We start from the raw sequence: 13,230 nt of genomic DNA on the forward strand, positions 1-13,230 counted from the left end.
TAAACAGCAGGAAAGAAAGTGAATGCGTGCTAATGCTTTTTCATTTTGGTTTTGTTGTAACAGTAACAGATTGCTTATTTGAAAAAGTAACTAACTGATGATTACTTGAATCATAGTATTGTAACACGTTAATTTGTTGTCATTTTAACCAAAGATAAAACATAAATAAAAACATCATAGTATGTGGTGCTGATGCTGCCTCCTCCCCTCCTCTTACACCCCTCCTCTCCTCCTTTTGGCAGCATCCACTCTCGTATTATTGGCGTGCTGGCTGCTGTTGAGGTTCGTATTTACTCTCAGGACAGCCCCTCCCACAGCCACATGCAACCCGACCTGCAGGTGAACAGTTCAGCCGCGGCTTCCCCGTTTCCTCCGCACACTCTCGGTAGATTACCGGCAGGGGTGGAAACGATGCGCTTCACTTCCGAAAGAGCGAAGTTGGATTTAGGATTTTAAGGGATTCCACATACGGGACGCGATCCTGCATCCGCGTCCGGAGAGCGCGTGAAGACAGGCAAGATGATGGCTTGAATAGGCGGCGGTGTGGGCGTGAAGGTGAGCTGTCTGCTGGGTTTCTACTCTTTGTTTTGTTTTGGTTCAGCCAAAGTCGTAAAATCCTGGTTGTTATTTCCCTGCTGAGCCAAATATTGATGATTATAATAATAATATCCTATAGTTGATCTTTCACCTACAATCAGTTTCCGTTGTACTCATTCTGACACAGTCTGACTTTTATCTCCTATTTGTGTCTTTTTGTAATGTTCCCACTTCTGTGAACTTCACACTGACTTCGACTAACAATTATTTTACCTATCATTTTGTTGATTCACCATTTAATTGTTTTGACTACAAAGAGTACAAAGAGACTGATAATAGTGAACAAATCCAATTACAAATGTTATCAGAGCCCAAGGGGCCTCATTAAAAGTCTTCTTTTTTTGTCTAACCATCAGTCCAAATCCCATATACATTCAGTTTGCAGTGACATCAAAATTGGAAAAAGAGCCAATGCTCACTTTAAAGAAGCTGCACATACACATTAATTGGCATTTTTGCACAAGAAATTACTTTTTACTGATGAATGTACTTGCTTTTTTTGTTGATCAGCGAATCAATTAATTGGCTGATTGTTGGAGCTCTAAAATTCAACAATCCACAGTTTTCCTTTCTCCATGCTTGTTTACAATTGATCTGTTACAGATAAATAGATTGATAGATGGTTGAACAGGGGATGAGTCCCATAGAAAATAAATATTAAAAGGACATATAGTATAGTAAAGAGATAAAAGTGAATTAAAACAATTGTGCATTTATAAAAACACATGGTGCTGTGGGCTAAAGTCAGAAGCAGTCTGTATTTTATTGGTGGGAAAAGGGGGAGGAGTATGGATTACTAACGTGTGGATTAAGTTACACTTGTTCCAGCAGTTACTAACAGTTGTCATGTGCAGTTGATGCCAGCAGCTATCACACTTGTATTCACATGTGGATTATTATTTATTTTTAGAGTTACATGCATGTAATGCCTTTCCCTGTATTATATTTTCACCCTTATACTATGTCAGTGTGCTCTTACAGTTTATATTACTGCCTATTTTTTTGCTTGTAATAATGTATATACTGTATGTGTAATGGTTCTGTGATTGTTGAGCTATTGTAGATTGTGTTACATGGCAATAGTGCAGAGATTTTTACAATTATAATTAGTTGCACAGATAGTGTAAAACATAAGGAGATTCATTTCCATGTTCCCTGTATCTTCCTTGTTTTCTCTCTTCAGTTTATAAAAGCTGGCCATTATCAGAGGCTTGTAAACCTGACATGTGTACACCCAGTGAGAAGGTGACCTGACACCCCACCCTGAGGGAAAACCAGGATGCCTCCCATTGCATTGCAACTTTTAGGCAAGACCAGCGTTGGAGGGAGCCATTGCTCTGCTGCTGCAGTCTTGCTGCTCCTTCTGTGTCTTGGCTTCCCTCCCTCTGTGGCTACTTGCCCACCCTACTGCCTTTGTGCCAGTGATATAATTTCCTGCAGCGGCCGCAATCTGTCCGTGGTGCCCTTTGATCTCCCGAGTTATGCCACGCGGTTGGACCTGAGCCACAATGCCCTCTCTGCCCTGCCAATGGATTGGATTCCCCAACTGTTTGACCGACTCGCTACACTGGTTCTCAGCCGAAACTCCATAAGCCGAATTGAGGTGAATGCTTTCGCTGTAACGCCGCATCTCTTCCACCTGGACCTTTCATCCAACGAGCTAACAGTGCTGAACTTATCCATCTTCACCGGGTTGGCAGAACTGAAAGAGCTACTGCTGTTTGACAACCAGATCGTCCAGATCAACCCTGGAGTCTTCAGAGATCTTCACAACCTGCAGAGGCTCTACCTCTCTAGGAACAGACTGACAGATTTCCCCCTTGGGCTTTATTGGGAAGCTGGGGGGCCTCGTAACCTGACCTTTCTTGATCTGTCCTACAACAGGCTCTCTAAGGTGCCTGTCCAGAGTCTGCTGTCTCTTCCCCACCAAGGTGGAATTTATTTGCAGGAAAACCCTTTGGTCTGTGACTGTGCTTTACTTGCCTTGCTTGAATACTGGATGTGGAAACAGTATCGCCCCCTGGTGGACTTCAGAGGTGAATACCCATGTGGGGATGATTCAGGACCAGGGCCTATTTGTAACCAGCAGGGAGTGTTGGATATGCCCCTTGAGGCACAGACATACCAAGAAGAGCCTGGTAAATGGCTGAGAGTGCCTTGTCCAGGTTTGGCTTCTTCAACCCAGGAGGGGCTGGTGGTGTTCTGGGTTACCCCAAGGACTGTAGTGAATTCGTCAACCAATGATCCGAGTGCCCACTTCATAGTTCTTCCCAATGGCACCCTTGAAATCCAAGGAGCACTCATGGAGGATTCTGGTACGTATTGGTGTGTGGCAGCCCGCCGGAGGCACTACAACCCCTATGAATCCATGGAAGTCAACGTGGTGGTTGGAAACTTGAGCGCTGCCACCACCAGTGGCTTGGCACATCGTAGTGGCACAGAGCATTTCAACACTGCGTTCACCACCCTTGCTTCATGTGTGGTCAGCATCATACTGGTGCTGCTTTACCTCTACCTCACCCCCTGTCGGTGCAGGGAAAGCCGGGGTGGATCAAGAGGCTGCGGCGGACGAGCCATCATCCTCTGTTCAGACCCCAGAGAGGTAGAATCAGGACAGAGGCGGTCAAATGGAAAGAGGGTGGCTTTCTTAGAGCCTCAGGCAGAGGACTCTGATATTGGTGGCCCAAAAACACCAGTAATGAACTTGGGTCATGTTACTACTGAGGGAATTCTCAAGAATGGAAGTAGGACAGTGGGACAGACCCTCACAGACCCAGCTCACATAGCATAGCAAGAAAATTACCTTTTACACCTCCTGTATTCTTATAGTCTCAACCTAAGTGTTTTTTTCTTCACTGTCTTGTTTCAGTACACAGTGAAAATTGTCCTTTGATGTGAAGTAGTGTACTGTGATTCTTGTGAAGTACTTATACCCTGCAGGGTTTGGGGTTTTGGTCTGAGGCAGAGAATGCAGTCCTTTTGTAAGCAGAATTTCAATTATGTCTTGACTGTAACTGGCGTCTGTTTTTTATATTGAAGAGTTCATATGGAAATTTCACAGGTACCGCGGGGAAATTGTTACTGCAAAGATCACAAAGATCATATAAATGTGGGTGGCTTTTTAAATTGGGCTGAGAGGAGTATTCACACCTGATTTGATAAGCTGCTACAGGCACTGATCGTTGTTATACAGTACATTCTGTATAATATGGTTGTGGAGACTGCCATCACAGTGACCCTTGTTATTTTTAACCGTCTGTCTCCTGCTGTGGAGCGCATCATTTTCTAAACACAGCAGTCATATGTGTGAAATTATGTGAACGTTGATGTTTTCAAACTGTGTCTGCTACACGCTATCTTCAAATTATGCTGCTCAAATATGACCCTGTGAAAGTTCCTGTACAAAATGTGATACAATATAAAGTGAGACATGTACAGTAGCAGCCTATTGTGTTGCTATTGGATGGAAACCTACACAGTGATCACTGTTACTCAAATGTGGTGGAATTCCTTTTAAAGGGTGGTTGATCAAATTCCTTTTTTTTTTTAGCTATGTCGTGAGACTACATACACAAATTCCATTCACCTCCATTCTATTGAGGTGTAGGCAAATAAAGACTGCATAACTAGATACCACTAGAGGTCAGGGAGAAAATAAAGTTGTAGTCGTAATTTATGTGGACTGACCCTTTAATCTGATAACTGAGCATGAAATTATATCTTGAAAAATACTTAAATGAAAAAGAAAATGAAAAAGGTTTTGGCATTAGCTATACAGTATATCACTGTCACAATATGAAAACATCATAGTGATACTTGTAACAATATCTGCAACCTAAACAATGTAATCAGGTCGAGGTCCAGATCAGTCCTCCTCGAGCTGGTTTAGATTGACTTCTCAGTCAGTCTGGATACTTGTCGACCTGATCCCTGTTCTTCCTGTTAAAACTGGGCATCACTAAAGCCTTGTTTCTCCGATCGACAGCGTTACAAACAGCAGATTCATGGAGGAATTGATCCTTATTGGTTCAGACAGGAGGGGAGTTTGGGCTCAGTGATGAAGCCCCAGTCAGCCCAGATCAGTGTCACAGAAATCAGGAGGAGGTATGCCAGCTCGCCCCAAGCCCACCGTGACCTACATTCCTGTATCCTCTCTTTGTCTGATTTTCATAGGTGTGTGGAATCATTACCAAGGTACCAAGAGGCTTGTTATAGTTTCCTTGGCTGTACATGTCCATGCTATCACTGTCTGAGTACCATCTTTTTTCTGTTCTGTTAGACATAGGGTGAAACTGAAGTGAAAGTAACACTTTGTCAAGACTACAATGGCTGATATTTGAAGATATGAAATAAAATGTTTCAATTTTGAGGGTGAATGTGTTCTTTTATCCCTACAAGTGAATATAACAGTAATACTCATGTTCGACCTGCTTAGTTCCTACTTTCACCATGTTTGGCTCCTCTCTCTCTGGTCAAATCTTTTTTGGCATTACTCTGACCTGAAATGACAAGAGGCTTTTTGGGTGAAATATGAAAAGCAGTGTTACATCAGTAGGATTTAAGGATGACAAATAACCTCTTAGTGAGTCAACAAATCGCATTTTCAAAAATCCTCTTACAAGCCTTTCCAGTGGCTACTAAAAGAAAAAGCAAAATCCTTTAAACCCTTTTTTTTCTTGCACACTTGTTGGTCAGTACTTTTCCAAGTAGAAAGACCGTGTTATAATTGCAGCGAGGATACAAGGTGTCTTTTACAGCAGCCTCATGCTTTCAGAGGCGACAGGCCAATGGCAGGTGTTGAATAGAGGCTTCAGGTAGTGATGGATCCCATTGGGACTAATTTAAGCATTCCACACTGTTCACTGTGACAAGGTGCTTTTCACAGGTCAACATGGTGACATTTGGAAAGTGTTGCAGGTGTTGTCAGTCTCATTTCCTGTTTCAATGGGCAGATTAGAGCAAGTGGTCACTTCACTGAATAATATCATTTTAATGACGATAATAACTGTAATAATTGATATTATCTGCAGAAAACAGTAGTGGCACTCATGTTTGTCATAGTATTTAAAGTATAAGAGGCAGTATTAGTAGTAAGAACAGCACATGTCCAGCTCAGTCATGGTTAATACTACACGTCATGATAGAAGCTGCATTACGTTATGTTATCGATGAATGGCCACACTAGAAGGTGGAATGTTGTTAAAATAAATGGACAAAAGCACGGCAACCAGAAGAAAGGAAGTCCAATGTAGGGAAGGTGTAGGAGGGGTTCAAGACTTTTCAACCATTATACAAGCAGATCTGATGGAGCGTATCTGCAGCTTAATCAAATATGCTATTGGGTTGCATTATGGGAATTGTAGGATGCAGAGCCTGATCTGTACAGGGACTAAAAGTCAGGATATCTTCTTTACTACTATTTCCATTTTGACCATTATTTTTCATTTATCTCTGCGAGTCTCCATCTTCATTGAAGTACAGTATGAAAGGTCTTGAATACTTTTAGAGCACAGCTTAGTTTGGGCCCTTCCTGAATCAGAGATTTTCTTGTCCTCATATGAATTTGGATGAATCCTAACATCTTTGGACAGAAGCCCCTCTGGCCATGCTGGGTTCAGGGTCAAGAACAGAAACTTCCAGAAGGAATGTCTGGTTTCCTCCAGACATGATGCTTAGAATTGAGGCCAAACACGTCAATCTTGTTTTCATCAGAGCAGAGAATCTTGTTTTTCACAGTCTGAGATGCCTTCAGGTGCTTTTTTGCAAACTCAAGTGGGCTTTCATGTGTTTTTTTTAACTGAAGAAAGGCTTTTGTCTGGTGTTGTAGCGATGGTTGCCCTTCTGGAACTTTCTTTCATCTCCACACAGGATCTCTGAATTTACCACAGGTGGGCTTTAGTCAAGGTGTAGAAACATCTCAAAGATGATCAAGAGAAATGGCAGCCACCTCAGCCAAATTTCAAGTGTCATAGCAAAGGGTCTGGATACTTAGTCTACAGCATAACAGCAAATCACTGGACCACACTGAGCCTTGGGATGTGTTTATGGCACAATAACTTATTTATTGAGTGATGTTAAATCTATTATCTCCACATTGTTGTTGTTGTGCTTGTTCTTGTAATTTAACAGCAGTTGAATTCATAGTAGTACTGGGAGACACAGTGGTTGTGGTAATAGTAGCAGTAATAGAGCAGCTGGAGTAGAAGGGCTATCACTAACAGTTTATATAATTCCAGTTTAGTTTATATAATAATAAGAATTATAAAAATTCACCTCTAACCTGAAAAAGTTAGATACGCAAATGAAGTCCAACTGCACAGAGGCATTTAATCTCCTCTGCACCCAGTATAAATGTAGTAATTTCCTGACTATCCATAATTCAAATGCTGGAGGAGTGTAATGGATGTGTGGGTTGTGACTTAAATAGGAACATTAATGTGAACACATTCAAGACAATGGGTCCATTTAGCAAATTGTTCCCACTGTTTAATTAAAATGATTTTATTAATGATGGCCATCCACAATGAGCTGACAGTTTTCACCAAAGCGGTGTCGTGAAAAAATGGTAAAAACTTCCCAAAATACTGGGGATCCTGCTTCCTGCAGACTTTGTTTAATAATCAAAGGTTACTTACAATAACTAATACCCTCAGTCAGCATTCATTTTAACAGTCGGTGTAGCTTTTTTTCATTGTATTAGCTCTCAAAACTCAAATCTCAGCACATATTGTAAAATGATGTAAAATCTTGTCAAACATTCTTACAACATGCATCAAAAATTAATGCCATTTGATGGAAACCTCCTCTAATCACTGCACATTACAGCACTGTAAGTGCAGACATTTGGAGCATATGCATCCCCAGTGGAATCTGATCCTATAATGCTGGAAGCACTGGTACCACACCATATACATGCTGTACATTGTAACAGTTTCCAGAGAGTAATGCTGGTGACATACAAGAAAAACTATCCATAAAAAATGCACTGTTTGCATATGTATTTGTTTAATTTTTCATAACAAATAAAGTTAAAGTGAAAAAATATTATTGACTCTATAAAAAATGTAACATATAAATAGCTGAAACAAGCAGGTTTACGATTTTTAAAAAGTATAACATACCTGCAGTAAGTGGATGTTATGTTCTGCAGAGCTTATATAATATAGTACAGAGGAAAAAAGGACAGACAGACAGGCAGACAGATAGAAATTCAGTTACCTGCAGAATGAAAACATCATATTTAATACACTCTGTATGAGTTGAAATTGAAATTGAATTCCTCTGCTCGACAATGAATTGTAAGGTTGTAAGGTAGGGAGTTTATTACATCCTGCAGGGTTTTGTCAGGTTTTCAAGATGTATTTCATTGTGATGTCTCACTCTCATAATTTTTCCTTTAACCCTTAGATATGCAGGGGGTTGAAAATAGCCTGGTTAATCTGTTTGGTTCTCTCAGGTGGAATGCCTGCTGTCAACCACACCTCAGCTGTTGCAGGCATCACCACAGCTACATTATTCTACACTGCATGATAATTTTACACTACATATGTCAAGTATTACCTCTATCTTTAAAACCTGCTATCACTAGATTAGTAGCTGTTTCAGCTTGCTGCTTTCACATTATATTAGCACACTTTAGCGCTAACTAACATAAATGTACAGCAGCTGTTGTAGATGTACTGACATAACCAAGGAGCCAATAACTAAGGCACCAGTATACTTCATCAGAAGTGCAGAAGTTCCCCCTGCCCTCGCATTCCTGGTGTCCAACCACTTATGTAACTTTCTGAAACCAGTCTTCCCATCCACCACACACCCTGATTGGCTAGCTGTGCGGATTGGAGGACAGATTCAAATTGGGTTTGAACTCGGCTCTCTGGCTGTCTTTTTTCAACACTATGCATGCCTTTTAGTAGAATGTCTACAATGCTTTGACATCAGGGACCCAGGCCACTTGACTGGTCAGAGTAACAACACTAATGTGAAAGCTGACTGGCAGGGGAGTGGAGTTGGGGGCAATTGTACTCACGCACAGTACGAAACAATCATAATATGAAAATGCCCTAAAAACATGTACTTGTAATCACATCCACCTTATCTGTAGCTCTCTTCTAGCAAAACCAAGACCTTTTGGTTACATATTTTGGAGCGGTATATAGACTCTTACTACAACACCTACTACTTTAATACTTTTGTAGATATGACTTTGTCACACGGCGGTGAGGTTTGTCTTGTCTTGGGATTTTGGTCTTGTCATTTCCTGTTTTATTTTGAAGGATTCACTCTCCTCTCGTTTCAGAGCACTTGCCCTTCCTCATGTGTCACCTGTGTGTCCTGATTACTCATTGTCTCCACCTGTTTCCCATTATCTCTGTGTGTTTAAATAGTCTGTGTCTCGTTTGTCTTTTGCCAGAGTGTCTTCGTCCGTTCACCCGACTCACCTCCAGCCTTGTATCCACAGCCACAGTGTTGCCTCCAGTAAGCCATTGTTCCTCTGTAAGAGTGATTTTTTTTGTTTGTAAATTTTGATATCTTAGTTTCTCGCCTTAGCCTTAGAGTACTTTCCTAGTTGTTTGTTTTCCTCCTTTTGGAGCGATTTTGTCACTCAGTGAGAGAAACTTAGTTGTAAATAAAGTCTGTTTTATTTACGTCATCTCTGTGTCTGAGTCCTGCCTTTTAGTCTCGGCCTGACAGACTTTAATTAATCGATTGATTGATTGATAGATAGAAGACTCACTGTTCATAATTTTACCATTATATATAAATTTATATTCATATGTCATTCAAATCCTGTTTATTCGTCTGCATGTCTTGGCTGGCAGATACACAGTAAAAGGGTTGGATTCAGAATCTCAGGTGAAGAACACCCACCCACCCATCCAGGTTACATGGTTATCCAAGGTGGGTTGAATCAAAGGCTGTAGATGGAGGTTTCTCTCAGATGGGAGGTGAATCATTTTCAAGTATCTACAGCCAAGTTCAGTTGCCCTTGATTCAACCCTTCTTGGACAGACTAAATTATCACAGCATTTTCTCAAGGAGCTTTCAAGAGAGTATTCCAGGGAACTGAATACAGGATTTACCTGAAAGGCTGCCCCCAGCTTTTAATTTGTATGGCCAAAGTGCACAGACACAGAAGAGGGTCAAGTAAAAAGAATGTCAGATCTGCTTAATAAAAAGTGGCCAGAAGGTAAATAATTGTGTAAATACAATACAGCCAGAATCAGTAGTTTGCACCTGTTTTGAACAGTTTTCCTTTAAAATGTTGAAAATTCCATCTTACTAATGGATAAGAGTTAAGCACAGAATTACAGCAGAATATAAAAGCAGTGAAGGTCAACTTCCACAACACCAATACTGTAACTGTTGTTTTTAAAGGAGCACAAAGGTCATAATGAAAGCACGTAAACATAAGTTACTAAGCTCAGCATAATGAAAGTGCTTGAGACAAAAAGAGAGAGAGCTTAGGCAAGAGGCACTGCGGAATGGATGTTTCATCAACTAATATACTTTAGTTTAAGGAGCATATCAGAGTGAGTGGGGGAGGCAGATAGAGGAGGGAATGTGATTCAGTGCTGAGAGAGCGATGATGTGAGCTATTTGTTGAAGGGATGAGTGTTCAGCCCACAATAAGATATTGAGGAATTCGAATGTTATGACTGTAGATTTGAGCCAAGCTAACCTGATATTATCAGTATATAAAACAAGAATTTCAAAAGCAGTTTGACAGCAGGGAGCAGGGACTCGGTGGTATGATGATGAGCTCACATTGCAATAGCAAATACAAAATTTTACAGCTCATATCTGGTGCAATTTTGAGGCTAAACACTGCAAGCAGTGTTAGATAATTCAGTGGGATTCACAGGATAAACACAGAACATTACCTGTGAAACTGCCAGTGAAATTTCTCTTGAAAATGACATGAAGGAGGAAAACATCTGTGCAGCTTAAGTGGGAAGAAAAAGGCACCATGACAAGAGGACTTGATGCTAAAAATGACAACATTTATCTTCACTGCCAAAAGAGAACGGCTGACATTTCATTGATGATTTGAGGAGCTCACACAGCTCTTAAGCTCGGTCTTTGAGGTATATATGTGTTTTCCAATAACTAAGGTGCTATTACACTACCAGGAAATTCACTCCATGAGAAAAAAAGAAAAGAAGGTCAGGGACAGGGGCTAATGGCTGCCAAGAATAAAGCAACATAATTTGCAATCAAACACTAATGATGGCAGTGTAATGAAGTATAAAAGGAACTCAACCGAATTTTTGGAACAGGAAGCTTGCAAGGACACAATTAATTTAGGCTTGTTTCACCTCAGGCTTCCTGGTTATAACCACAGCAGTTATGTACCCCTTCCACCCATACTTGACTCAGGCTACAAAGGCAACAGATTATTGCAGTCGATTGCATGGCAGTGTTAGTCAAGTGAGAGATGGTGTCAGTTTTTTTGCCAAAACACAATGAAGGCCAAGCACAGACATCAGAAGTGTGCAACTGTTAAAGAATTCAGCAGTGAAAGAACATGTCAAAAGTGTATTCATGTATACAGTTCTTAGAGCCAACTAGTGTGTCAAAATATAACTTGTGGCTGTGGCACACGGTCATGATACAAAGCTGTTGGCTTGCACACCCCACCAGTAGTGGGCTTTTATGTCACTTTCTTGGTGCTTTCATTATTGTTGCTTCATCTGTGAAACACAACCTTTATTTCCAATTAAACTGTGGAGATGTTTTGTAACCTCAACCAAGAAAGAAAAAAAAAACAAGAAAAGTGTCCTGTGGTTTTACCATCTATGTTTTGAAAAAAAAAAAAAGAAAGAAAAAAAACAACTTCACATCAGCCTCTCACTTTTAATTACAAGTTCACTGTATTGGGAATTTTCTGACATAGGCGATATCTCACTTATATCGAAATAACATGCAATAGTACAACTAATACAATAAATTCCAGTAATTCTATAGGCACTGCACAGTGTTTGTATCTGGTTTTATTCAGTAAAAAACTGCTATAAATATGTAACAAAAAAGTTGGTGCAGACAATATCGCCCACTCAGTGAACAGAACTACAGACTTATGAGCTGTTGTTTTAAAAATGCATCATTGCAGAATCCAACGGTACAACTAAACTAAACAACTGATTCAGCTCAGATTTATTGGGGTTAACCAGCTTGAAAAAATCTGCGAAAACCCAAATTGGAACAATGGGTGTTTTTCTGTTCTTCCCATTTAGCCAACACTGAATACATCAGTAGACTACGTCACAGGCACACAGTGTCTTGTTAGTGGTATTGTGGAGTAAGGGATACGTCAGCACTCAACTGGACCCAAGTGACATTCGCAGGTTCATTTAACTGCTGGTTAATGTGCTGCAGCCGAGCAGCTAATTAGCAATCTAGCCTGCAAATTGACATTAGCAGTGCATGTTTCCTCTGTGGACATTTGTTTGGTGGCTTGTTCAACAAGCTAAGTTGCAGGATGAGATGTGTGTTCATGTTTGTAAGTCAGATCAGGATACTTGGTAATGTGGGTGGTGTAGCAGGCTGCTATCTGGCTCAGTGTGATTAGATATCAGCTAATCTTTTAGTGGTTTTCAACTGGCTCACAAGTTATCATTGAAAATGCTCTGATAAACTGATTGTATGCTACCTGTTCAACACCAAACAGCAGATGCACAAAGTTAGCAACCAGCTGGTGAAGACTGTGGAACATTTAACTGCTAAATATTTTCCTCAGGAGTTGGTGAAAACAAAAACAGCGGTAAAAAGAGGGTAAATATTGGACTTACATTTGCCAGGTAGCCAGAGACACAATTTAAAATTATGCTAATTATGCTCCATGTCTGATGGTATATGTAATTGTTTGAGAGCATATTTACTGTATCAAGTGTATATATAGACCCACTCAGAGAGGATTTATTGCTCTGGGGGAGATATGGTAATTTTAATATTACTTGCCATGGTCAGTGATTTTAATCCAGTGCATATGGGTAATTTTTCACCCCCCCCCCATCAGAGATAATCATACTTGCTGGTTGCCTTTTTATTTAAAGGATAAGTGTGAAATATTTACTGGGATCTATATGCGGAAATGGGATATAAAATATATAGGTATGTTTTATTAGTTAATATATAGGACCTTTTGTATTTTTACATTGATGCCACAGCTTATATGGAAGATGCAGAAAAAGAGAAGGAGGACTGGAGCGAGTACATGTCAGCTTAATAGCTGAATTTAGTTTTTCAGACTAACAACTAAATTCATTCATTCATTATCTTCCTGCTATCCGTGAAGGGTTGCAGAGGCTGTCTGGAGTCTATCGCAGCTGACATTGGGCGAGAGGCGGGGTACACCCTGTACAAATCATCAGTCCATCACAGGGCCGACATATACAGACAAACAACCATTCAGAGGCCATCTATGTCCATCTGGAACGTCCATCTTTAATCAGAGGTGGTGGCCTACGACACCAACTTTCAGCCACTTATCCTGAGATCCTTACCCAGAAGATTTAACCTCCATTCACACCTTGAGACATGTGACCCTAACGACTCACATGATGTCAGGTGGGGGCAACGACTCACCAACGAGTCACACCTGGGCTCCTGTGACCCTAACGACTCACACAA

General features: G+C 40.6%; 1 protein-coding gene across 1 annotated transcript; it reads left to right on the top strand.

Moving 5' to 3' along the window:
• The first annotated feature begins 251 nt into the window (after positions 1-251).
• Positions 252-4,965, top strand: LOC108888334 (amphoterin-induced protein 2). Its single transcript, XM_018684292.2, has 2 exons — positions 252-555; positions 1,781-4,965. The coding sequence occupies exon 2, from the start codon at positions 1,877-1,879 to the stop codon at positions 3,386-3,388; it is 1,512 nt and encodes a 503-aa protein (XP_018539808.1). The 5' UTR covers positions 252-555; positions 1,781-1,876; the 3' UTR covers positions 3,389-4,965.
• Positions 4,966-13,230: the final 8,265 nt, after the last annotated feature.

This window comes from Lates calcarifer, linkage group LG18 (assembly GCF_001640805.2).
Source record: "Lates calcarifer isolate ASB-BC8 linkage group LG18, TLL_Latcal_v3, whole genome shotgun sequence".
NCBI lineage: Eukaryota > Metazoa > Chordata > Actinopteri > Centropomidae > Lates > Lates calcarifer.

Coding starts and splice junctions, on each gene's coding strand:
- LOC108888334 (XM_018684292.2), top strand. CDS start 1,877: ATGCCTCCCATTGCATTGCAACTTTTAGGCAAGACCAGCGTTGGAGGG.